This window comes from Protopterus annectens, chromosome 7.part0, assembly GCF_019279795.1.
Source record: "Protopterus annectens isolate FY-2018-M chromosome 7.part0, PAN1.0, whole genome shotgun sequence".
Taxonomy (NCBI): Eukaryota; Metazoa; Chordata; order Ceratodontiformes; family Protopteridae; genus Protopterus; species Protopterus annectens.
Genome location: NC_056739.1, coordinates 289541336 through 289564913, shown reverse-complemented (window position 1 = coordinate 289564913; position 23578 = coordinate 289541336). Strand labels below are relative to the sequence as shown.

General features: G+C 40.4%; 1 protein-coding gene across 2 annotated transcripts in view; it reads right to left on the bottom strand.

The window, feature by feature from the left end:
• Window positions 1–23578, bottom strand: part of CNTN2 (contactin 2) — a 907647-nt gene that overhangs the window by 416582 nt on the left and 467487 nt on the right. For both annotated transcript variants that reach the window (XM_044076798.1, XM_044076799.1), the window contains one exon: window positions 20571–20746. In XM_044076798.1, coding sequence (XP_043932733.1) covers window positions 20571–20746 — 176 coding nt within the window. The remainder of the gene's footprint in view (window positions 1–20570; window positions 20747–23578) is intronic.

Genomic DNA, 23578 nt, shown 5'->3' with positions numbered 1-23578 from the left:
GCCCTTTGATCCTCTTGGTGAGGTACTTTTGGGGTCTTTCCAGTTGCTGCAGGTACATCCCAAAAGGGGCATTGTACTCAATTATGGGCCTGATGAGGGATGAGTAAAGAGGCACGATGACCTCCCCTGATCTAGATGTGAATCCCTTCATGATTAGGTGGGCTATATAAAATGTTTTTCTAACCACTTTGGCCACGTGGTTGTCAAATGAGAGATTGCTATCAACTTGGGTCCCCAGGTCCCTAATTACTTCTTCTGTACTTAATGGATTACCACCTATGTGGTAATTTGTGGGCACTTTGTTTTTGCCAAAGGGATGACTATACACTTTTTGTCATTTAGCTTGAGGCCATGGCTCTGGCACCAGTTGTCTGTTTCTATGAAGCCCTTTTGGAGGATGCTTGTGTCAGCTGGAGAGTTGATTATGGCGCCCAGTTTGCAGTCATCTGCGAACTTGGTCAGCCACAGTCCTTCCGTGTTGGCCTGTACCTCCGAGAAATATATACTGAACAAGAGAGGTCCCAGGACTGAGCCTTGTGGGACACCACTTGTAACTGGTTTGGAGTCTGACATGGCTCCAGCAATTCTAACCATGTGGGTTCTGTCCTTGAGCCAGTTTGCAATCCATCTAGTGACATAGGGGTTTATATTTAAGCTGGTGAGCTTATCTATAATGCCCGAGTGGGGTATTGTATCGAAGGCTTTTGGCGAGGTCCAGGTAGGCTGTGTGGACCACCTTCCCTCGCCAATGGCCTTGGTGACTGTTTCAAAGAAATCAACCAGGTTTAAGAGGCAGGATCTGCCCTTAACAAAGCCGAACAGGGTAGGATCCAGTGTCTGTAGGTCCCCAATATCTTTATTTATGAGGTCCATGATGATCCTTTCCATAGCTTTGCAGACCAAGCTAGTCAGGCTTATGGGGCGATAGTTTCTAGGATCCGTTGAGGCACCACCTTTATGGAGAGGGACCACTGTTGCTGTACGCCATTCTTTGGGCACATATCCTGTAGTAAGGCTGAGATTGAACAGTAGTTTTATGTTTGGGTTTACCTCTTCTTGGAGTTCATGTAGGACGCAGCCCGGGACACCGCCTGGTCCCATTGAAGCTGTGTTTATTGCTTTGGAGAGGGCGGCTCTACCTGAGCATCTGAGATGTCAGGGGCAGCACTCTGCTGGGATAGATATTTGCCCTTTGGTGGGGAGGAGGAGAAGTTTGCGCTGAACCTGTCAGCTAGGATGTTGGCAATGTCTGTGGGTTCAGTGTATTTTTTGTCATTTTGGACTAATTCTGAGCATATCTGGGAATTACCACCCAGGTTCCTAACATAACTAAAGAAAGCCTTGTGATTATCCTTAGTGTCCTGTGCAATTTTTCTCTCGAAGCTGGCCTTAGACAATTTTATGAGTGCCCGTAGTTTTTGCTAATACTGATCAGTGATGCCTTCCCTTTTTGGGATTTTGCTCTATCATTTAGTAGCTTCCTCCTTCTATTGTATAGTTTGTTTATGGCTGGGGTCCACCAGACAGGACGTCTGCCTTTGGAGGATTGGGTCTTGGTTTTATTTGGGATTGCATGATCCATGCATTCCTGAAGGTGTACTTTCCTTTATTAATGTAATCATACTTTCAGAATCAAGCAGAGCTTGTACATGATTTCCATGTGTATGTCACATTTTTGAATTTGTTATTCGGTATTGCTAATAAAAGCTAATATGGTATCATGTGCAAACAAGATTATTTGTTTTAGTGATTTTGCTTTCAGCCTCAAGAATAGCATGTCTTCCTAATGACTTTGTGCCTCCCATTCAATACATGTTTTCATACTGCATAGGCTTTTCATTCCTAGTCTATTTTTACAATTTACCCCATCTCACATTTTTGAAAATATGTTTCTCTTAACTTTTTAGACTGTTCACGGTTAGCGATTGCCTGAAATTGCTACTATGACTCTGAAGATGAAAGCATTTTTGGTCTTGCCCCCTCTAGTCTTCTTACCAGCTCCACATTTTTGTGGTTGTTTCTTTGGGTTGCATGTTGTCTGCCATATAATGATAGCACATTTGAAGCCAAGTCTAGTTGATATGCAGACTCGGAATGGAGGGGTGGATTTCCTAACTAATCTATTTGGGGATGGGTGACCCATTGCAAAATTCTCCACAATTTGGAGTGCTGAATTCACCTCAGACTGCACTAGGTCAAATACTGGGGATGGGCTAAGCTACAAATTTTAGCACTGACTGCTGATGTGATCTCAGTTAAACAAAAAACACTTCTTGCAGTTACTGGTCAGTTCTAAATCCAAGAATGCTTTTTGAGACTCCTCACTCTAAAATGAGGGCTATTAGTCTGGCCAACCTTCCCTTTCAGCTGTTTTCTAGGAAGCAAATGTTTCTCCTCTTCCTCCTCATCGGACCGGTTCATTCTGTATAGGAAGTTGATAGCTCTCTTGCCTGCATTCTTGCCTGCATTCTTACCTGGATTCTGTTTGTTTTCGACTTCTTGCCAGGATCTGAAACTCCTCCAGATCTTTTTGAATGTCACACTTCAGCTTTTACATTTTAGTGTTGAGCTTTTGCCAGAATATTACAAATAAGATAGCTGAGCAGAGCTTGCACTTTTTTTTCATTCGCCAATCATCTATTACATGCTCTATTGGAAAAACTGAATTTAGATTCTTTATGTCAAATGCAAAGTTTGATTCTGTTTTTTGTTGAGCAGGGATACTTTAAGTGTCTGTGGTCTTCATGTAGATCTGTACAGTCTTTTCACAGCTCACTAGGCTAGGGAAAGTTTCAGTAACAGTTGTTTCGGATTCACTATTCAGGAAGTATTTTACAGTCCTCAGCATCTGTATCACATATGACAAACTGGTGCTTAGCTGGAAGCACTTTGGGTAGGAGACTCACTCTAAGTGGGTACCTTTAGCTCTTTTTTTCAGCATAACTAAAGAGGATTGTTTGTAAAACCTAGTAAAGCTTGCTTCCTTTCAGTAAAAAAAAAGTTTTCCTTTAAAAAAGAACAACATTTTGCTGTGGACTTGCATTTAGCTGTTCCACAGAAAGTTTTTGTTTTTATAGCATGAGCGTTGACACATAACTTGAGCTGATTACAGAAACTTAAATCCTTTCTTTACTGTACAGGTTGGTCCTTAAAGTTCATCAGCATACAATCTCCTATAAATGTCATTCTGATCTCTGATTATGTAACCATGCAGTTTAGTTTCTGTAGGAACAAGGAAGGCCATAAGAATAGAAGAAAACCTTGAGGGCTTGCAGAACAGTCTTGTCACTCCATGCATGCATTGAGTGGAGTGTCTTGTGCTCTGGTATCAAGGCGAGAGAAAAAAAAGCCTTATTAGCACTATTTCTAATGAGAGAGCTGCTTAGACAGCTGCTTTCATAGCTGTTATGCTCTGGTCTGCTGCTGAAGTATAAGCAGCCACCACTACAGAACAGCACCAGGAAACTGAGCAGAACTTGTAATACACTGCTTTGAAAGCTGTTACACAATCAGATGTATACTTTGCTTCTGTCCACTGCATGGAGGCACGACATCAAAAACTCTGAAATTACTACAAATGGTTACAATATTATAAGACAGGACAGGATAATTTATTATTTATTTATTTTATTTTTATTTTTATTTTACATTTGTTGACCGGGATAGTCTAACTGGATACATGTCCATTTTCAGTAGAGGCTCATTGAGATAAGCTCCGTGAAAACAAAAACAAAATGTGGTGGGGGTGTAGCAATTATGTTTAAAGAATCATTTAATCTAGAAAAACTAAACTGTTCCCCACCAGACATCTATCATGCTGAACTTCTTATCACTTGCCTCCAAATTAATCCTCCCAAATCCATTAACATTATAGCCATCAACCTACCACCAGGCAACAACCTGCACAACATAGAATCCCTCCTATCATGGTCATCTTTTTCTCTATCCCAAGAACCTATCATTTTAGGTGATTTCAACCTACACTGCTTTACCTGCTTCTCCAACTCCCCTGCCTCATTTATAAACTTATACAACTTCACCCAAATTATTAACTACCCCATTGACAAGCACTCCAATAAAAAATCACTTCTAGACTGAATTTTAACCAACAAACCAAACCACGGATACCAGGCAGGCTGTCTAACAGTCAAGCTAAGAAATCATACCCCTACATTTCTAGTTAGGAAGAAAACGCATATCCAAACCAGCATCTTGTACAAATACACCCATAGCAAAAAATATTTCTCCTCTGACAACTTCAGTTTACTACTACAAAACTGCAATGGGTTCCCATTAAAAAACCTGCAACTAGACTTAGCTGTAGAATACTTCAATAACAAATTCCTTGAAATATTAAATAATCTTGCTCCCCTCAGAAAAATTCACAAAAAAAAAAACAAACCGCTACCATGGATTTCTAAAGAAACAAAACAAGTAATGAAACAGACATCAGGCCTGGTCACTATATCATATGACCAAAAATAACAATGATCTCACCCTTTACAAACAACTTAGAAACCATGCTAAGAAAAACATCATCAAGGATAAAAGAACCTTTTTCCTCACCTGCCAACAAAAATACCAGCACAATCCACAAAACTTCTTGCAGAATATCAACCACCTCCTTAACCCCGGTAAAACCCCTACCCCCTCACTACTAAATCCTCTGTGCCCTTAGCCTCACAATTCAATTCCCACTTCATCAACTCTCTCACGTCTCCCCTAGACAACAAAACAATCCCACCACTTACTGTCCCCGCCCCTACCTCTAATGATGCAAACTCCTTCCCCTTTATTCCCATTCCAACTTCCTACATAAAAAACTCCTATGTAAATTTAACCCTGCTGCTTAGCTGCCGACCAACTTCCAAGTGAATACCTAAAGCTAGCTGCCCATCCATTGCCTACCTCATCATTACTAATAAACCTCTCTATCTCCGAACAGTACTTTCCCAAATTATGGAACATCTCTCATATTATACCACTAGAAATGTATCCACAAGCAACTCATGAATCACCTCAGTACCAACAACCTACTCTTCAGCACCCAGCATGGCTTCAGCCTAAACACAGTACTAACTCAGCCCTCATAACCTTTACAGAGACCATCCGCCACCTCAAAAATGAAGGACAACTAGTCTCAGCCATTTTCTTACATATGTCAAAAGCTTTTGACACAGTGTCCCATCAGCTGCTCCTCCACAAAGTTGCCACTTACAATCTCAATCCCACACCCCTAACATGGTTTCACAGTTATCTGTCTGACCGACAACAGGCCACTAAATGGGCAAACAGCCTCTTCCCCACTATTACCAGTCACCACAGGGGGTACCACAAGGCTCCATAGTTGGGCCCCTCCTCTTCATAATATTTACCAACAACCTATATACTGCCACCCAACATGCCACCATCATTCGATATGCAGATGACTCCTCTCTTATCTGCTCAGCCCACTCCCCACAAGAACTCCAACACAAAATGCAATCATCATTCCAAGACATTGAAAAATCTCACCAGCCACCGACTCATCCTAAATACAAATAAGACCAAGCTCATAATTTTCTCTAATAAATCTTCCAAACCCAGTACCCAATCCCTCTCCCTCCTATCTAACAACAGTACAAAAATAGAACCCACCAATCAGACCAAGCTGCTAGGGGTAAGCATAGATGAGTCACTAAAATTTGATAAACACATCTATCTGACCATCAAAAAATTCCACTCTAAAGCAGGTGCTGTATACAGGGTTAAACCTTACCTTACACAACAAGCTAGATTGGCCACTGCAAGTGTGGCCATTGCAAGATCCCACTTGCTATCCACCCTCCTATACTGCTCTGAGGTCTTTACTAACCTATCAAAAACCAACCTAAATAAACTAGACTCCTGCTATAACAGAATAGCTAAGTTTGTCACCAACCAACCCCACAGGACACAAAAAAGGTTGAAATATCTATTCACCCCTTGAATTAACCTCCTCTCTTTCACTCCACTTCTTGAGCACCTCCGCTGCAGAAATGACAAACAATGTCCATATCTACAGGCAAATTTAAAATTTAAATTTTTAAAATATTCAGGAAGATTTTGAGAATGAAGCCAAGCTAATCTCCTCAGTACTGATCTGGAAACGATAGCTCTGGAGGAAGAATCAGCAGCATCATAAGCACACTTTAAAAAATGCTTAGTGATATGAGAAGCAGATGTTAGGGAGGCATTCAAGATTTTTTTCTTTACCTGCAAAGAATGTAGCTTAATAGCTAACTAACTTTTATCTTTTGAGAGCATGCAAACGCTTTAAAACATATGAGCTTGACAATTTAAAATCCAGAAAGATAAAGTAACAGAAAAAAAAACTATTGCCCAGTCAAAAGCTTTGTCATCTTTGTCAGTGGGAATAGGGTTAGCAGAAGCAGTTTTACACAATGAAATAAATGTTCAATCTGCTTTATAGTTCAGAAATGTACTCATGCATCTGAGATACACTGTATGTTGATTATTATGTGGACTAGATAAAATTGGAAGCAAAGCTGTAGATTTAGGTATATGCAACTAACAACTCATAATACATTTTCTGCCCAATAGGAATTTAATTCTGCTTCTACTGAAAAATCTACTTCATATATTGGATAGACTCACAGAAAAAGACAAACCTTCAAGAGGGAAATATGAAGCCATACTTTCCTCAGAAGCAGACTGAGAAGAATACCCGATGCGTAACCATCCCCCTACAATGGGCCTACTCTTCTGTCTGAAAGTCCAAGTCAGAAAGCGAGGGAACTCCTTACTGCCTTTTTCTTGCCTAATACTACACCAGACAAGAATAAGCTCCTTGACAATCTAAGCAGATCTTCCCTACTCATGGAAGCAGACGTAGTTAATATTTTCTCAGTATGTCCCTTTCTGGGAAAAGGATAGACCATTAGAAAGCTTACTCATCACAGATTCAGGTTCCCTCTCCCAGATAAGTGAAGGCCTCACCCACTCTTTCCACAGAGTAGTTCTTCCTTGCCTGTCAAGGACATCCCTACAACCACAGAGGATGAGGCTATTCCCAAGTCGTTGATGACTGTATGTGCAACACCAGAGGGACTGTGGGAAAAAGTTGAGAGGTTTGACAAACCAAGAGTGGCCACAGCAGAATCAACCACCAATGGCTGTGGCACAACAGGTTAACATTCAAATACTCACTAGAACTTTTATTGCAGATTGGGGAATGTAAAACTATGGAGACCAGTAGCTGCTCCACATGTTAGCTGAAAATGAGACCTCAAAGGCAGGCAAATGAGCCTGGATGAGTCATTTAAGGATAAACTATAGAACAAGTGGTACTGAAGCAAATAAATCACTGACAGTTCCCCACAAGCACAATGTCCTACCCCAAATACACAAACCTACAAACCCTGTAGGAAAAGTGTCAAAATTACATATATGGGTCTAGTTTGGACATTTGAAGTTTCAAAACTTTCAACATAATTAATGCTGAAATCGAATGTTACATTGCTGATACTTTATTTGTGGCAACAATGGTTTAAATTTTATACTATGTTCAATATTTTTTTTGGATTTTTACAATAACTCTCATCCACAATAAATAGTGAACGCTGTACAATCGAACCAAAAAAAACGAAAACGCAAAATTCCGAACAAATGGAACAGCGTCTTTTTTTCTGCAGACAAAGTAGAAATGTTACAACAGTTTGTTTTTATGTACTATTTGATAACCGAGTCAGTGGGTTGGACCAGCGATCTGGGTACAGCAAAGCAAGAGTAAAATATAAGTATTTCATACATTTTTAGTGATAAGTGTTAAGTAACAGAAGTGGAAATAGTTGCAAAATCAAGTAAATAATGCTACATGAACAGAATGCAAGTGTTTGGCTGAGAGAGATGGAGACTTGATGTATTTAACCAGTGTGCAAGTTGTTTCTTTATGGAGATATTCTGTTAGCCCCTCTAAGTGATTATTTATCCTTTATATCAGGAGGTATATTATTCCATAATGCTGGTTCAAGTTTGGAAAACTGTCTCCCATGGCTGTTTTTAAAGGATTGTCTGTTGTGGGGGATTGCTGTCTCAGCAGTATCATAGAAAGTATACCTGCTGTCTGAAGGGGAGTAACCTTAATTTTAAAACTTTTTAGAGTAGTAGGTAGGTAGGTGGTTGTTTCTGTTACATGTAGCTAGTTTACCATATGCAAAAAAAGGTAGTAGTGAGTGTGGCAGTTAACTAGCAAGGCAAATCTGCACAGCTTATTTTCGGTAGTCTGCAGTTATTCAGTATTGTATGCCAAATGAAATGACAACAAGGGTAGGCCGTATTCCAGTTTAGATAGAACTACATTTTTGGCCAAGGACATTCAAGCTATTGGTGAGAGAAGATGGGGAAATTATGTAGCGTACCTTAGCTGAGCAAGGACTTTTTTGTGATGTCAGTGAGGGCAGAAAGATTGAGACAGTGCTCAACGGTGAGGCCTAAGTACTAGTACGCTGAAACAAAGAGATTAATATTGTTTTCGTGAACAGTAATAGACATAAGTCGTAGCAGGTGGGATTTGTGAGGGGAGGAAAATAACAGAAGTTGTTGGAAAAAGCCCAGAGGCCTAGCCTGGAGAAGTTCTGTTGGAGCAGACCTTCGAGACTTGCTGGACATTGACTGAAGGAAGACAATATCTACATATAGAATGATGATTAAATTGGGCACGTCTTCTGGTAAGTCATTGATAATAAATAAAATAGTAGGGTTCCTAAAATTGGGTCTTGGAGGCCAGTATTCAGAGTGACAAGGGTGGAGAGCTGGCTATTACAATATACTTGAAGACCAGTTGATGAAGCAGTTGTCAAACCAGGTGATGTTATTTTGGCCAATGTTTACTTCTGTTCTAGATGGAAAAAAAATAAGTTAATCTGTGATTCAGTTTTACATGCCCTAGTAATCTGCAAAGACTGCTTTAGTAGTGTGCTTATCATTGATGTTTCTGTGTGTGGAACTAAAGGCATTTCTGAAACTTTCTCAGACAGACAGGAGTCTGTACCTATTAATGTGCTTGAGTCTTGTAAAGGAATTTTTCAAATATTTTGGGTAATTTGTGCAGGGTAGAGATGGGGCTAAAGTCTTGAGGGGTAGTTAGAGGAGGTGGGATCATGTCAATTCAACAACAGTAAAAATAAATCTAAAACTTCTTGATGAAACTACCACCAGCGAATCTCTCTCTCTCTCTCTCTCTCTCTCTCTCTCTCGGGTGCTTACCCCCTTGCATTCTCTCTCTCTCTCTCTCTCTCTCTCTGGGGTGCTTACCCCCTTGCATTCTCTCTCTCTCTCTCTCTCGGGTGCTTACCCCCTTGCATTTTCTCTCTCTCTCTCTCTCTGGGGTGCATACCCCCTTGCATTCTCTCTCTCTCTCTCTCTGTCTCTCTCTGTCTCTCTCTGACTCTCACTCTCTCTCTCTGTCTCTCTCTCTCTCTCTCTCTCTGGGGTGCTTACCCCCTTGCATTCCTCAGACTTGTATATACCAACTCAAAGGTCGCACAACCATCTGGAGAAAGAGGCAAACTCCAAGATCAGCAATGTTCTATCGAGTGAATGTAAAATGTTTGAACTCTGTTCTCTGAAAATAACCACCAATTTGACACATCCTCTTTCTAAAGCTCCCTTCCCTCAAAGGGAAATGATGATGAAATGTTTCACAGGTGGTGGAAAAACTAGCAGTAATGAGAGAGTGTGCATGTAGGTAAGTGGTTTGGCAATTCTGTTTGCTGCTTTCCTGGGGAAAGTAGGGTGGAGAAGAGAATTTTAGAGTGTTTCAAGTTTGATAGAAGTTTACTGGTCTCTTTCACTGTGCTCTCAATGAAGTTGAATATTACAACATATTCAGCAAGTGCATAAATGTTTTGGGGGTTGGAAGTGGATGAAAGGAGGATAATATTTATGTAGAAATGAGTTCTTCCTGAGATTTTCCTCTCAAATCCAGGTATGTGCAAAGGGAGTTTCTCAGGATACTTTGGTACATGGCATCAGTGATGCTAATGCTTCCCATGACCAGACTCAACATAAGAGAGATCACATGGAACCCCTGGTCATTCTGGGCCCTGCATCTTCTCCCTTTACCTTTTCATATCCAGTTTTTGGTATTTATAAGAGGGGAGATTCTCTTTTGGGTAGACCAGATCTCTTGCAGTCTATATCCTTCCATTATTCCTTCCAACTCCTTGCCTTTATGTCAATATAGATGTTTCAAAAGTTGTCTGGGCAGTGGTTTCCAATGGGTTTAAAGTACAAGGTCTGTAAAATCCTCATGACAAAACTACATAACACACCAGATATTGGTAGTACTTTGAAATCCTTAAGTCATCTCCAATTCCCAAGACCTCTCAAGCACGCAGACAATGTCACAGTGATGTGGTACATAAACAGGGGGGTACCAGATCTTACTGCCTTTGCAGACATGGTGTGATGGCCTGAGAGATAGCAAACACCTAAGTGTCGTGTTTAATCATAGCCTCACCTCAGGCTTCATGCCCACTGAGTGGTGCACGGCTACAGTTATCCCATTCCACAAGGGGGGGAATCCACCTTGGATCCTGGGAACTACTGCCCCATCAGTCTGATGAGCCTGATCTGCAAGGCCATGGAATGTAGTATCATGGAACTTATAAGCAAAGACATTGGCAACCTTCAAACATTGGACCCCACCCAGTTTGGGTTCATGAAGGGCCGATCTTGTCTCCTGAACCTGACTGACTTCTTTGAATCAGTGTCCAGAGCTGTGGACGAGGGTAAGGCAGTCCACACAGCTTATCTCGACCTCACCAAGGCCTTTGACACCATCCCCCACTCTGGAATCATAGATAAACTTACTAAGCTGGGCATTAATCCCTACATCACTCAATGGGTTTCCAACTAACTTACTGACAGAACCCACACTGTAGAAGTAGCCGACTCCAAATCTAGCTCCAGACGTGGCAAGTGGAGTACCTCCAGGTTCACTCCTGGGACTGCTCTTGTTTGGCATCTACATCTCTGAAGTGCAGGCCAACACTAAGGGACTCTGGCTAACAAAGTCCACCGATGACTGAAAACTGGGAGCCATTATTGAATTCCCAAATGATGTGGATATTCTACAAAAGGGCCTTACAGAAACAGATGCTTGGTGCCAGAGCCATGGGCTCAAGCTCAATGCCAAGAAATGTATAGTTCTCCCCTTTGGGAAAAAATATGTACCCGTGGATTGCCACATAGGTGGCAGTACACTAAGCACCAAAAGTGTGATAAGAGACTTAGGGAGACAGGTGGACAGTGGTCTCACCTTCGATAACCACATCGCCACAACAGTCAGAAAAACCTGCTATGTAGCACACCTCATCACTAAGGACTTTTCATCCAGAAAAAAGGAGGTCATTGTTCCACTATACTTATCCCTTATTAGACTCATTATAGAATACAAAGCCCCATTTGGTACGTACCTCTCAAGACATCTGCAACAATTGGAAAGGCCACAGAAATACCTCACTAAAAGAATCATAGGCCTAAAGCAGATGTTGACTGTTGACTAAAAAAAAAAAGCTATCCACTCCACCATCACATATTGTCTACTCACTCTGCTTAACATACAACATACAAGGCCAAACAGAGCCCAGTTGATGCTTTACTTAAAGAAATCCCAATCCCTCAGAGCCACACATTCCAGGGATCTAAACCTTGTCATCACAATGAACAAAACATGCTGGAGGGATAGTTTCTTGACTCAGAGACTCCCCAGACTCTGGAATAGATTGCCCATACATGTCAAACAGAGCGCCTCTTTGGCCCTCTTCAAAAGGAACCTTGATGATTGGATGGGAGATAGGAAATTCACCCTGGGGATCATTCACGTCAGTCGCCCTGCTAGACAGGGGCCCAGGGAAGTAAATACTGTGGGAAGAAATAGCCAGGGAGTTGTTATGGCTAGGCTTGTATAGGCCCTAGGGCCTATAGCCTAGTACCAAAATATGAACCTAGCAACTCTGTTCAGTATGACTATTATTACTTCATATATCTAGTTGGAGCAAAGTTTGATTGCAGATAAACTATGCAGGACCAGGACTGACCCTCACAAATACAGACTTCATCCTGGTGTCTTAAAATAATTGATTCAACTGTGATGAATGTACTGTTGTCAGTAAACTTACTACAACAGTAGATATTCAAAAGATTACTGCTGTAGAAGCCTTAGCTATATGTGTAGAATACTATAGTTTATAAGAGTTGGGAGGAGGAAGTATTAGGGTCCAGGAACTCCTGGAAAATGGTCTTAGTACTTTACGCTGCTGCTTCTAGAATGCTTTGAGTCCATCCTCTTCCAAAAAGCCACTGATAAAGCCAAGTAGAATATATCTTGACCCTGCCAGGAATCGACATGTTATGTTGGGAATAACAAAAGGAGTTAGCATGGGAAACCTTTTGGAAATGGCCTGCTTTAAGGCAGGTTATCTCACGTCTTTTTTTCTTACCTTAATAAGAAATGAATGTACAGTTGTCAGTAAACAGATCAGATCAGAATAGTTTGTCCTATCAGGATTGTATCTGAGTTGTCCCTGGATATCCAGAGTATGAATAATCCTTTTTTCCCTCATTTTAGGTTCTGGAAAGAAGACTTGGGAGATAACTTGCCTTAAACTCTAATACCACATTCTCAAAGAAATCCTATCTTTGTGAAAAATTAGAGAAGGTTGACCCACCACGAAAGCTTACAACTGTTGTTGCTCTTCTTGCAGAAGTCAGCTCAATCAGCTAAATTGTTTTCCATGTTAACAGTCTCAGATCAATCTGATGAGCTGGTTCAAATGGAATTAGTTCATTTTTCCAATGCAAAGTTAAGATCACAAGTAGAAGCCACCTGTTCTACATGGATGGGTATGCAGAAAGTCTTTTCAAAACATTTTGAGATGGGAATAGGTTCATAGAGGTTCATAGATTAGTACTTGAGACTCAAACTCTGCACCTTGTGCTTGCAAGACAAACACCTTAACCATTAGGCCACCCTCCCAACCCACCATTAGGGATCCACAGACAGACATGCTGAAATGAGAGACAAACTCTTGGCAGAGGAGTAAGAAAAGCTTGAGGATAACTTGAACATATATTGTGGAGCCAGACAATTTCTAGCTTTAAAAAGATTTTTTAAAAGGTCTTGAATCCTAGCATTTTACCAACTAAAAATCTATTCCATTTGCTAATATATGATTTTTTTTCAGAGGGTTTCTTTGCCTTCTTTAATACCTACTGCATACCCTCAGAAAATAGGTTCCTAAAAGGTATTAAAACTGTTATCATCCAGGCAATTGGTTGAAGTTGTTTCAAACTGAGTTGTATCAAACAACAACTGTTTTGAGTGAGTAGGTGCAGTCTGTGAGGAAGCTTGTGGGGTTTGATCATGGCCATTTTCAAAAGAAGGGATAGCCATTGTTGCCTAGGCCAGAAGGGATTTATCCCAATGATCTTTATAGCGAACTTCTGAATCATCAGAATGACCCATGGATGTTGGTGGAAGGGTATACAGGAGTATTCTCGTAAAGGAAATGTGTTTTCCAGGCCTGCTTGCAAGCAGTGCTGGAGCAGAGTTTTTGCTAGTTTGTTGTGAATGGAGGAAAATCGGTACCTCTGAAGTGTTCCCTGCAGCTGGATCAAATTCTGAAAGGCTCTCCTAATTCAGTTTCTATTCATGAGGGTCGTCCTGGTCCTGCTCAGCTTGCCTGCCAAAATATTTTGCTCTGACTGAATGTAAGAAGCCTGTAAAGTGAGATTGTGCTGAATAGCAATGCCCCAGGCTTATTTCCTGTAACCTACACAGAGAGCAAAATCTGGAATCCCCTTTCATTTACAGGCAACCTACAATCATGTGGTAAATAATAACTTGCAGTGGTCTTGGAAACCACAGATGATAAGAGAGCTGAGTGCATTTAAAACTGACAAGATCTCATTTATGTTGGTGTTTTGCTCTATTTTTTTTGTTCCAAAAACCCTGTACTTTTACCCCTTAAAGACGCAGCGCCTCACATAAGGTCTGAGGCATATGTTACTGACTGTATTAGAACTGGAAGAGAGAGAGAGAATGTAAGGCCTGGATTCGGGTAATAAAGCAGGTCCCTTTTTTTAATAATCCCAAACTGGAATTTGAAATATGGAGATGGATTTTTGAAGGGACTTAAAGGCTTGCCAGGAAGAGAGGGGTTACTATTTGAAGACAGTCATTCATACTTGGGACAGTCCTGGTTTTGGGAGGCTCCTGCATTCCTTTTGGAGCCTCCTTGCCATAGTTTTTGCCAGAAATTTTGGTTTGCTAATTTTACTTTTTATAAAAGGATCTTGAGTTAGGGAAACCTTTAACCTTTTGGAGAAGGAAAACTGAAAAAAAAAATCTGAGTCACTCCTTAGATTAGTTTTGCTCTCTCATTACACTTTTTAAGGACCTAAGCAAGGAAAGAATTAAACATTTCAGATTTTAACATCCTTGGGTAAATTTTGAGACTGTAACCATGTAAACCTTTTTATAACCGATCCAGTAGTTGATGCTCTGGAAGATGCAAAAGCATCAGTCATAAGCACACTTCAAAGAATGTTTATTACTTGAGACAATTCCATTTCACATATATTCAAATTCTCAAAGCAGGCTAAATCATGTGGGCTTGACAATTAAGATTCCTAAAAATGTGATCAAAGAATACACTTATCAGGGAGGGGGGTGGCTGGTGGTGATGGTTAACATGCTAAATGTTTAGCTGCAGAAGAATTTGCCATGGTAATATGCACAGTCATATCTGGATTACACTCAGGAATAGTGTTAGCATTTTGGGGGCCCCCAGCAAATGTCAAGTTGGGGGCCCCCCGGGGACTTCAGGTCTATGTATCACCCTGTTTTTTTCCACCTCTCTCAAGCAACCTGATAGTTTATGCTGCAAAGTATTTGGAGTAGTACATACAAACTGACCAGTAGCTGCATTGCACTTGTATTACAACAGGTCTGTGTACCATACTAAGTTGGCCCATCTCACAAAGGGACATTTACAGTTACTCTTACTGAGTTGCAACAATAATACTTTACAACAGCTCTATGTACAGGGCTGGACTTAGGTGAAATGTAGCCCTAGGCACTGCCTATTGTCTCACCCCCCCACACACACACACACAATCACATCCTCCAGTGTTCTGCTCTGCCACTTCTCACATCATGCACATAACTTATTTTCTTCCTTTTCTCACACTTTGCTTTACTCTTCAGGTTTTTAAAGAAGCCACAACTTTCTATATGCTCTGAAGTGCATTTTAATTTTTTTTACACAACCTTTTCATCCAGTGATGAATGGCATGATTTAAGGGAAATACATTCATTGTTGCTGTTCAATTTTAGTTTTCCTTGCACCCTTTCAGCATACCTTTTCTAACAAAGAAAACATAGTAATAATCATTTAGAAAATAACTCATTTAAACCATGGCTCCTAGAAGCCTTATGGTTATAGATGCTCTGGGTTGCACTTTAGAGCTTTTTCACAACCTTTAAATCCAGTGGTGGCATAAACAAAAACCATGAGTAAGAAAAGAATTTGTCTTGTATGTCTTTCTTGAAAGAAAAAAAATATATAAGTTGTACCCCAAGCTTAATGTTTAAAGCTGACAAAATAGTTGCTATCAATAAACTAACAAGCCAATTGTTGTGAGGATACAGAGATCTATGTAGGAATACTGCCTGCCTTCCTAACCTCCCATAAAAGACAGTCACTGCCTGTGCATCCCTCTGGTCTTAGAATGGGATGAAAACAGAGGTTTAAATGGCCATAGTCATGTATTTCAAGTTACTGCTGCCATGCATACACATATCATGCCTCCTCACTACTCACACCTAACCCCAAAGGCAGCCACCTGTGTGTGCCTGATGTGTGATTGTAAAGAAAGCGAAAAAATAGTGATCACAGTAATGTATTCTACTTTGTTGCTCCTAGAGAGTGCAATGCCCCTACACATGCTATAGTAACCATCTTTGAATGCCTCTGAGTTTTGTGAGAAAAGGAGACAATGACCACACTTTCCCCTAGCCCAAACACAAGCTATAATGACTTCCTTTGGACACTGCTAAGGTTTGACTGTAATACAAATTAAGGAATGAATGGCCACACAATCCCCAGCCCCTACATAACCTACAGCAATCATCTGTACACATGCATTTGAACAGTGTTGATTTTAGAATGGGTGTAGTTGAGAGCAGAGGCCACCACTGAGTCCATGTCAAAATCTCTGTATACAGTCTGGGGAGTGGGACCACCAGAATCCTCGAAGATCCAAGTGTCTGGATGTTCTGTGATATACTATAACCTTGCTTTTAAAAAAATAATCACTTGTTAACTGTATGTTTTACTTCTTCCCAGAATAGTAATGTATGTGACCTGGCATTATTGGGCATGTGCACAGATAAAAAAATGGGTGATATTTATACACATACACACACACACACACACACACACACACACACACACACACACACACACACACACACACACACACACACACACACACATACACACACACACACGCACACACACACACTCACACATGCCATAGAAATACCAGTTTTGCACTTATTTCAGCAAATAATGCATTGCGCATCACTGATACTACCACACCAGATCAGTGACTGTTTAGCAGATGTCAACCAGCAGCAGGGGATAAGTCCCTTTTATTTAGCTCATTGAGGAGTGATGCTTACCTGTCACTGTCCCTGATTTTGTTTCTTAATTTTGCTCTAAAAATGCATGTTGATGCAAAGTATGTTGCTCTATTTACTTTTTAATTGAATTAGAGTAATATTAAAATATGCCTCTGATTTTGAGCTTTTACTGTATTATTTTAGGCTTTGCCTAGAATTCTTGAGCAAAGAAGTCGATTGTTACAGTATCTGGTATTCTGCCAGTATTGATAAAACACCCTGGAAATCAGAAGCATCAGCTCTTCTTATAATCCAATGTATGCATGGAGATCAGTCTCTCTGGGCTGCTGATCTTTAGTGCTTAACTTACTCATGTTCATTATCAGCTTTATCCTAACAGGGTTATTTCACAGTCCTATTCACTTTAAAGAGCATAGTCAGAAAAATAAATACATATTTCCCCTCATTTTTTCTCATCCAACAGGAGCTTTTGTAGGTCCCCACACAGGGATGATTAAGTGGGTCCCTGCGGCAGCCATGGGTATTGCAGGGACTTAAATCTGGCTGTGATGTTAGTTTTAGTGGAGATAATGTCCATCAGCAGGATTTAACTAAGCTAGGGCACTATGTCAGTGGTAAAGTATTTAATGGAAATGTGAAGCCTGTTACTTGACAAAATAGTGGCAAAATATTTAATGGAAATGTGAAGCCTGTTAACTTGACAAAACGTAGTTACTATTGCCTTTAAATTTTAAAGGAGATATAAATAAGAGTTATTATTATCCATATGGCTTATTAAGTGCACAAGATTGTTGTACTGGCATTTGTTGGTTTGACAGACATATTACAAAATATCAAAATAAGATAACTTGGTGTGGTTGGGGGCCCCCAGTGACTGCAAATTTCGCTATGCCTTAAACTGGCTAGGATTACAACAGCATTCTATGAGATTGAGGCACTTTATTTCTGTCTGCCTTCGTTGTGGCTGCAGGCTGACTGATAGGCATGAAAACAGCTTCCAAAGCTAGAAGAACAAGCAGAATAGGACTAGGCTAATGAAATTTCAGCTACAATTAATCATATTTGTCAACAAAACAACTGCCTCATCCTAGACATCCTTTCAGGAAAAAAACTTTTTAAGTGTCACTTAGAATATATACTCTGGTCAGAAGCCATTACTTGAGGGGAAAAAATAAAAGTTATTCTCTCACAAACAAAGAGTTAAGAGTCTGATCCATGTCCAATGAAAACATTCCTATCTAAATTAATAGCAACAAAAACAATGCGTGAAAAGGTCACTGAAAACCCAATCAGTAAAAACAAAATAAAAACTCCTCAAAGCTACAAATTCCATTCAGTGACCTCCAAAACCTCTTGCATCAGAGGCACATGGGATATATGCAAATGATCCTTATGAACATCAGGCATTCCAACTAATTGGTGATTCTGAATGCCCATAACTTGTTTCATCATTTTAATGGACAATTTCAGGCCAATAAAGCCAAACCCCACTAGCTGTCAATCTGCATATTCGGCCTTGTTATGATGTCATCAGCAAAGCACATGCAGAGTGTTTGACTAAGCATTAGAAACACAGGGCTGTTATACCCAGCTGATGTCCCTTATCATTAGGGTCACTGCAAAAATATCTTAAACAACAAGCTAAAACAATGAGTGAAAAGGTCACTGAAAACCCAATCAGTAAAAACAAAATGAAAACTCTAGCAAAGCTACAAATTCCATTGAGTGACCTCCCAATCCTCTTGCATCAGAGGCACATGGGATATATGCAAATGATCCTTATGAACATCAGGTGCTTCAGCTAATTGGCGATTCTGAATGCCCATTACTTGTTTCGTCGTTTTAATGGACAATTTCAGGCCAATAATGCCAAACCCCATTAGCTGTGAATATGCATATTTTGGCCTTGTTATGACCTCATCAGCACAGCACAAGCAGAGTGTTTGACTAAGCATTAGAAACACAGGGCTGTTATACCCAGCTAATGTCCATTATCATTAGGGTCACTGCAAAAATATCCCAAACAACATAGAGACAGGAGAAGATTACTTTCTGCTTCTTTTTAACTGGCTTCTCCATAGAAGCAGACAGACTTCTGTCAGGGACATCACCCTGGGAATCAGGCATCCCAGTCAGACTAGACTGAGAAGCGCTCCTGGCTTCTTCCTCTGAGACAGAGTGAAGGAGGAGTATAGAGAGGTAATAACCTCCTTTTGTTTGGATGCAATCCCTTTACTTATGAGATGGACCAAGTAAATGGTTTTCTGACCACTGCCACTACATGATGGTCAAATGTGAGGTCGTTATCAACCTGAGTATCCAGGTCTCTCACCATAGGTTGTGTGCTTAGTTGCTGTTGATGTGGTAATCAGTAGGGGCCATGTTTTTGATGAATGGTATGATGATACTTTTTTTGCATTTAGCTTGAGGCCATGACTTTGGCACCAGTCATTAGTTGCTGTGAGACCTTCTTGCAGTATGTTAACATCCTTTGGGGTATCAGTGACAGCACCAAACTTAAGTAATCTGCAAACTTAGTAAGCCACAGGCTTTTTGTCTTTGCCTGGACCTCTGAGAAGTAGATGTCAAACAGTTGGGGTCTTAGGACAGATCCCTGGGGAACTCCACTAGTGACAGGTCTGCTATCATAGTTGGAACCACCTATTTTGACCTTGAGGGCCCAGTCACTGAGCCAGTTGGCCACCCACCTGATGAGACAGGGATTTACGCCAAGTTGTGTTAGCTTTTGGATAATGCCCTACTGGGGGATTGTGTCAAAGGTCTTGGCCAAGTCAAGGTAAGCTGTGTGCACTGACTTTCCCTCATCCAGGGCCTTGGTGACAGCCTCAAATACTTGCTGTATGTTAGAAATGTTATCTGTCTTCTCAAAATAACTCCTCCTTTACAGATACAATTACATGATATACTCTTGTTAATCCTAGTAGAAGATGAAGGCACTTCTTTTGTATGCCCTGATATCTTTCAGATTCACATCACAGACAGATAATGCCTTTTAACTTGTGTTTTAAAGTTATTGATGTAAGGGACTTTATCCTGTGTGTCCTATGCTTATCTGCATATTCATTTCATATTTACTACATTCAGTGATGTAGCCAGGATCATTCTACTCATCCTCTAAGTTATTCATAAAAAATGGGGCACAATAGGCCATAGTCATGGACTGAGTTTAAATGTTGCTTTTCTAAACTTTGAAAGTTCAGAATAATTGGTTTTGTATTGGCATTCATTTTTCTGAGGGATATGAAGTTTGAAACTCAAATGTGTGTCATTATTTAATGACTTAAATTCTCAATGACTTGTCAAAAACACATTTTGAGGAACAGATCAAATGCATACCCGTGTATGCTACCTTCCAAATTGTTAGCCTGCTCCTCTGACACAGTGCAAATGTCTGAGGAGTATAACTTCTCAGTACTGCTAATTTTGCTGATTACTTAAGGTTGTACGTCAGGCCTGGCAAGCCAGTACGTAAAAATCTACTGCCAATCATTAGCGGACCGGAGTTCCACTGTTGCGACCCCTAACCGGGAAAAGCTGAAAGACACAAACAAACTTTACTCTGCAACAAAAAAGGTACAAACTAATATATGGGGTCCTCTCTGAGGAACGGCTTGGTTAGATTCCTCACAAATTAAATAAAAATTACAAGTATACATAGAAACAGAAATATACTTGAATTATACCTGGTTGTGCTCTTTACAGTTAACTAGTTATTAACTAGTATTGTGAGCTATGTTAGCAATATACTTTTAGCAGAACAGTAGCTTTTCATGCAAGTATTAATTGTGTTGATTTAATTTTCCTTAACAACACAGCACTAAATGTATATAAAGGAAATGCAGGAAGCAGAACTTACAGCCAAAGCGAAGGTGCGCCTCTTTGCTGACAATGGTTCCCATGGAGTTTGATGCTATACATTGATAGGATCCAGAATGCTTTGCTTTATCAGGTTTCATGATGACAAGATTGCCTCCAATGAGGCTATAATGAGTGTCTGACTCCGTAGCTAGTTCAGTTCCATTCACTTTCCACCTAGTAAAATGACATGAGTGATTTATACTGGTACTCAGGTTCCTCTCATATTACATGATAAAACAAAGCACAAACAAGAGAAGACGTGCTGTGGCACTCTAACATGCGAGACAGAGATTTATAGAAGCTACATATTTCAGTACAGAATAAAGCTTGTAGTATAGAAGACTTGTCTGTCATGCCTGAGCTATGTTGTCATTATGTTTTGGTATGACATGGCTGTGCTTTTGCATAATTTGTAGTTTGAGGCATTATAACTATGAAGTGTGTGCCTTTACTATAATAATAGATCTGCTTAAGTGCATTCTCCTTGACTACTAGGACCAATCCTACCAAAATCTTTGGTGTTTGGCACCAGTAAATATTTCTAAGGCTGCAAAAGCCTCCCCACTAATACTGCCTTGGTTGGCTGTTTGCTCCTTTTTTCCAGATCAGGTCTGCCCTGAAAAGAGGGTAGTAGCCTAATGGGACTAACGTGGTTAACAAATGACTGTTAGTTAAACAGCGCAGTCTATAAGAGATTTCTATTTATTTATTTATGTAAGGCAAAGCATATTGATGTTCCCTCAAATCCTCTCTAGGTTTCTTGAGGCAGGGGAGCATGTCAGCTAGGATGTACCTGTTGAGATGAGGCAGACCTATATTTATGATGAGTCCATAACTTCTCGCTACCTCATGGGAACATAGCCCCAATAACTGCAGCCCTAAAGGAAGACCAAGATACAGGGATAATATCCATCCTAAAAGTATTCAAAGAAACCTACATAGCCAGTGCATAGATTATCCATGAATACATTCCTGAAAAGGAACAGAGAAGTAGCAACTGCCATAGTTAAAATAAACTCAATAGGATGGGTTTGTTAAATTTTATAATAAGCAAGATGTGTTGCAGCTGGGCAACTACCTAGACAACATAGTTTTTGCTGCCTTTGGCCCTCAGTGTCTTCTTGGAAAATATTAAGTAGTAGGAGCCTTTTAAGATTTCCAGTTGTACCTACACAAAGCTAATTAATATTCATACAGTGCACTAGATACTGTCATCTGTTAGAATATCTAGGAAAGAAAAACTGCAGACATGTTCCCTTTAGACTCTCTATTGGCATATGTGGCTACCATAGGCATGAAAGAAAGGTTAGTGCATAAGGACATCTTCGTATGGAAAACTGAATAAAGTGGATTATTGCACAAGGCTTACAATACAGAAATTTAAAAATTTAATTTAAAATAACCACTTTGAAAGTCAACTTTTTCCCTCATAAGAATTTTTGAATTATGCTTTTTCTGTGTGCAAAGAATAGAAGTATTTCATTTCTACAGTAAAGATCAAAGTTGGATTAGGATCTTCAAAGGAGCAAGATGAGGAATTTCTCTCTCTGAAAACCTTGCAAACTTTCGTGAGTTGGCACCTTTTGTGGAAATTAGAAATTGGTGCCAAGTGCACCACAATGAATGAGTTAGGTTATTGCAGAATCCAGTACCTAAGCCAAATTGTTTAGAATAGTTAGTACTAGGGGAGTGAAAGTGGCATTCAAAATCCTTAGCTATAACCCATTTCGTGAAGCGCTCATTTTCTTTTGTGCATTTTTGAGTATGCAAAATTTAGATTTCTCTTTTTGGGCAGAGTCCTTGGATTTAACCATGTGGTTAACCAAAGGTCTTGAAGATCTAGATGTTTGCCTGACAGATAGGTAACTAGTTTTGAAGAGCTTCAGATGCTATGGCTTCTCTAGAATGTGAGGCCACAGCAGTGGAAACCAGACTTACTATTGCTGGTAGGGGTCTATGGAAATAACCTTGTTCTTACCACTGTCTGGATTTCTGGATAAACTCTAGAATGGGAAGGGGGAAAGTCATAAAGGAGTCCTAGAGGCCAGTTTAGATTCAGCAAGTTCCTTAAGTGTTAACATGGGGAGGATAAGGGAATAGAATTTGCTGAATTTGGTGTTCACTGGGGATACAGTTAGGTCACAGGAAGTCTTTCACTCTGCATCGGAAAATTTTTCACATCGCTGACTTTGCTGAAACTGCTAATAATACATAAGCAGTCAGAGACTGAGATAGTTTCACAAACATTTGGCTACTTCTGGAATGAGAAGTGCTATGAGAATGCAGTATCTACAGATGTAACCCTTTCCCAAACTCATCACCTCTTGGCACATGGGACAGCAGTGGGTTCTACCCCTTTTTGTCCCATTGCCTGGTCTCAGTCATCTCTTTTGTTTGCCATCACTGGGTAATGGTCAACCAGGAGGGATCATCATGTATGCAGTGCTCAAGACTGGTTCAGAGTTTTTCATACCTTACATATTCTTGCGCAAGAATGGTCCACAAGGAAAGAGGCGTGCAGTGGGATGACCACACTAGATCCTCCTTGCTTCCACAAGAAGGCATACCACTAAACAGCTAACCTCAAGTACGGGTGCTGGTTTCCACAGTCTCCACCAGAGAAATCACTTTACCCAAGTGCTTGCCTATCCTCCCCTCCCCAAAGAGATGAGCAGACTCCACTCCTTCATCTCTGTCTCTCCCAGCCTATCTCCCCCAGCACAGGACTCTCTTGCTTGCTGATGTACCAGACTACAGACTTGTTCTAAGTGTGAATAGTAACTGCACCCTAGAGAAGCAATCCATAAGTGGCTGCATGGTCAGAAAAAAACTACTCTCCTGTCCTTGATGGTGTGTGCAGATCCACGCCTGTGTGAATGTTCTCCTCATCCTGTGTCAGTAGCACTTATAGTGATCCCCATTATTGAGATGGGAGGTAGAAAGGGAATACCCAGAGAGCAGTATGTGTAACCATCATAGCATTTGCATAATCTTGAGATTTTGTCA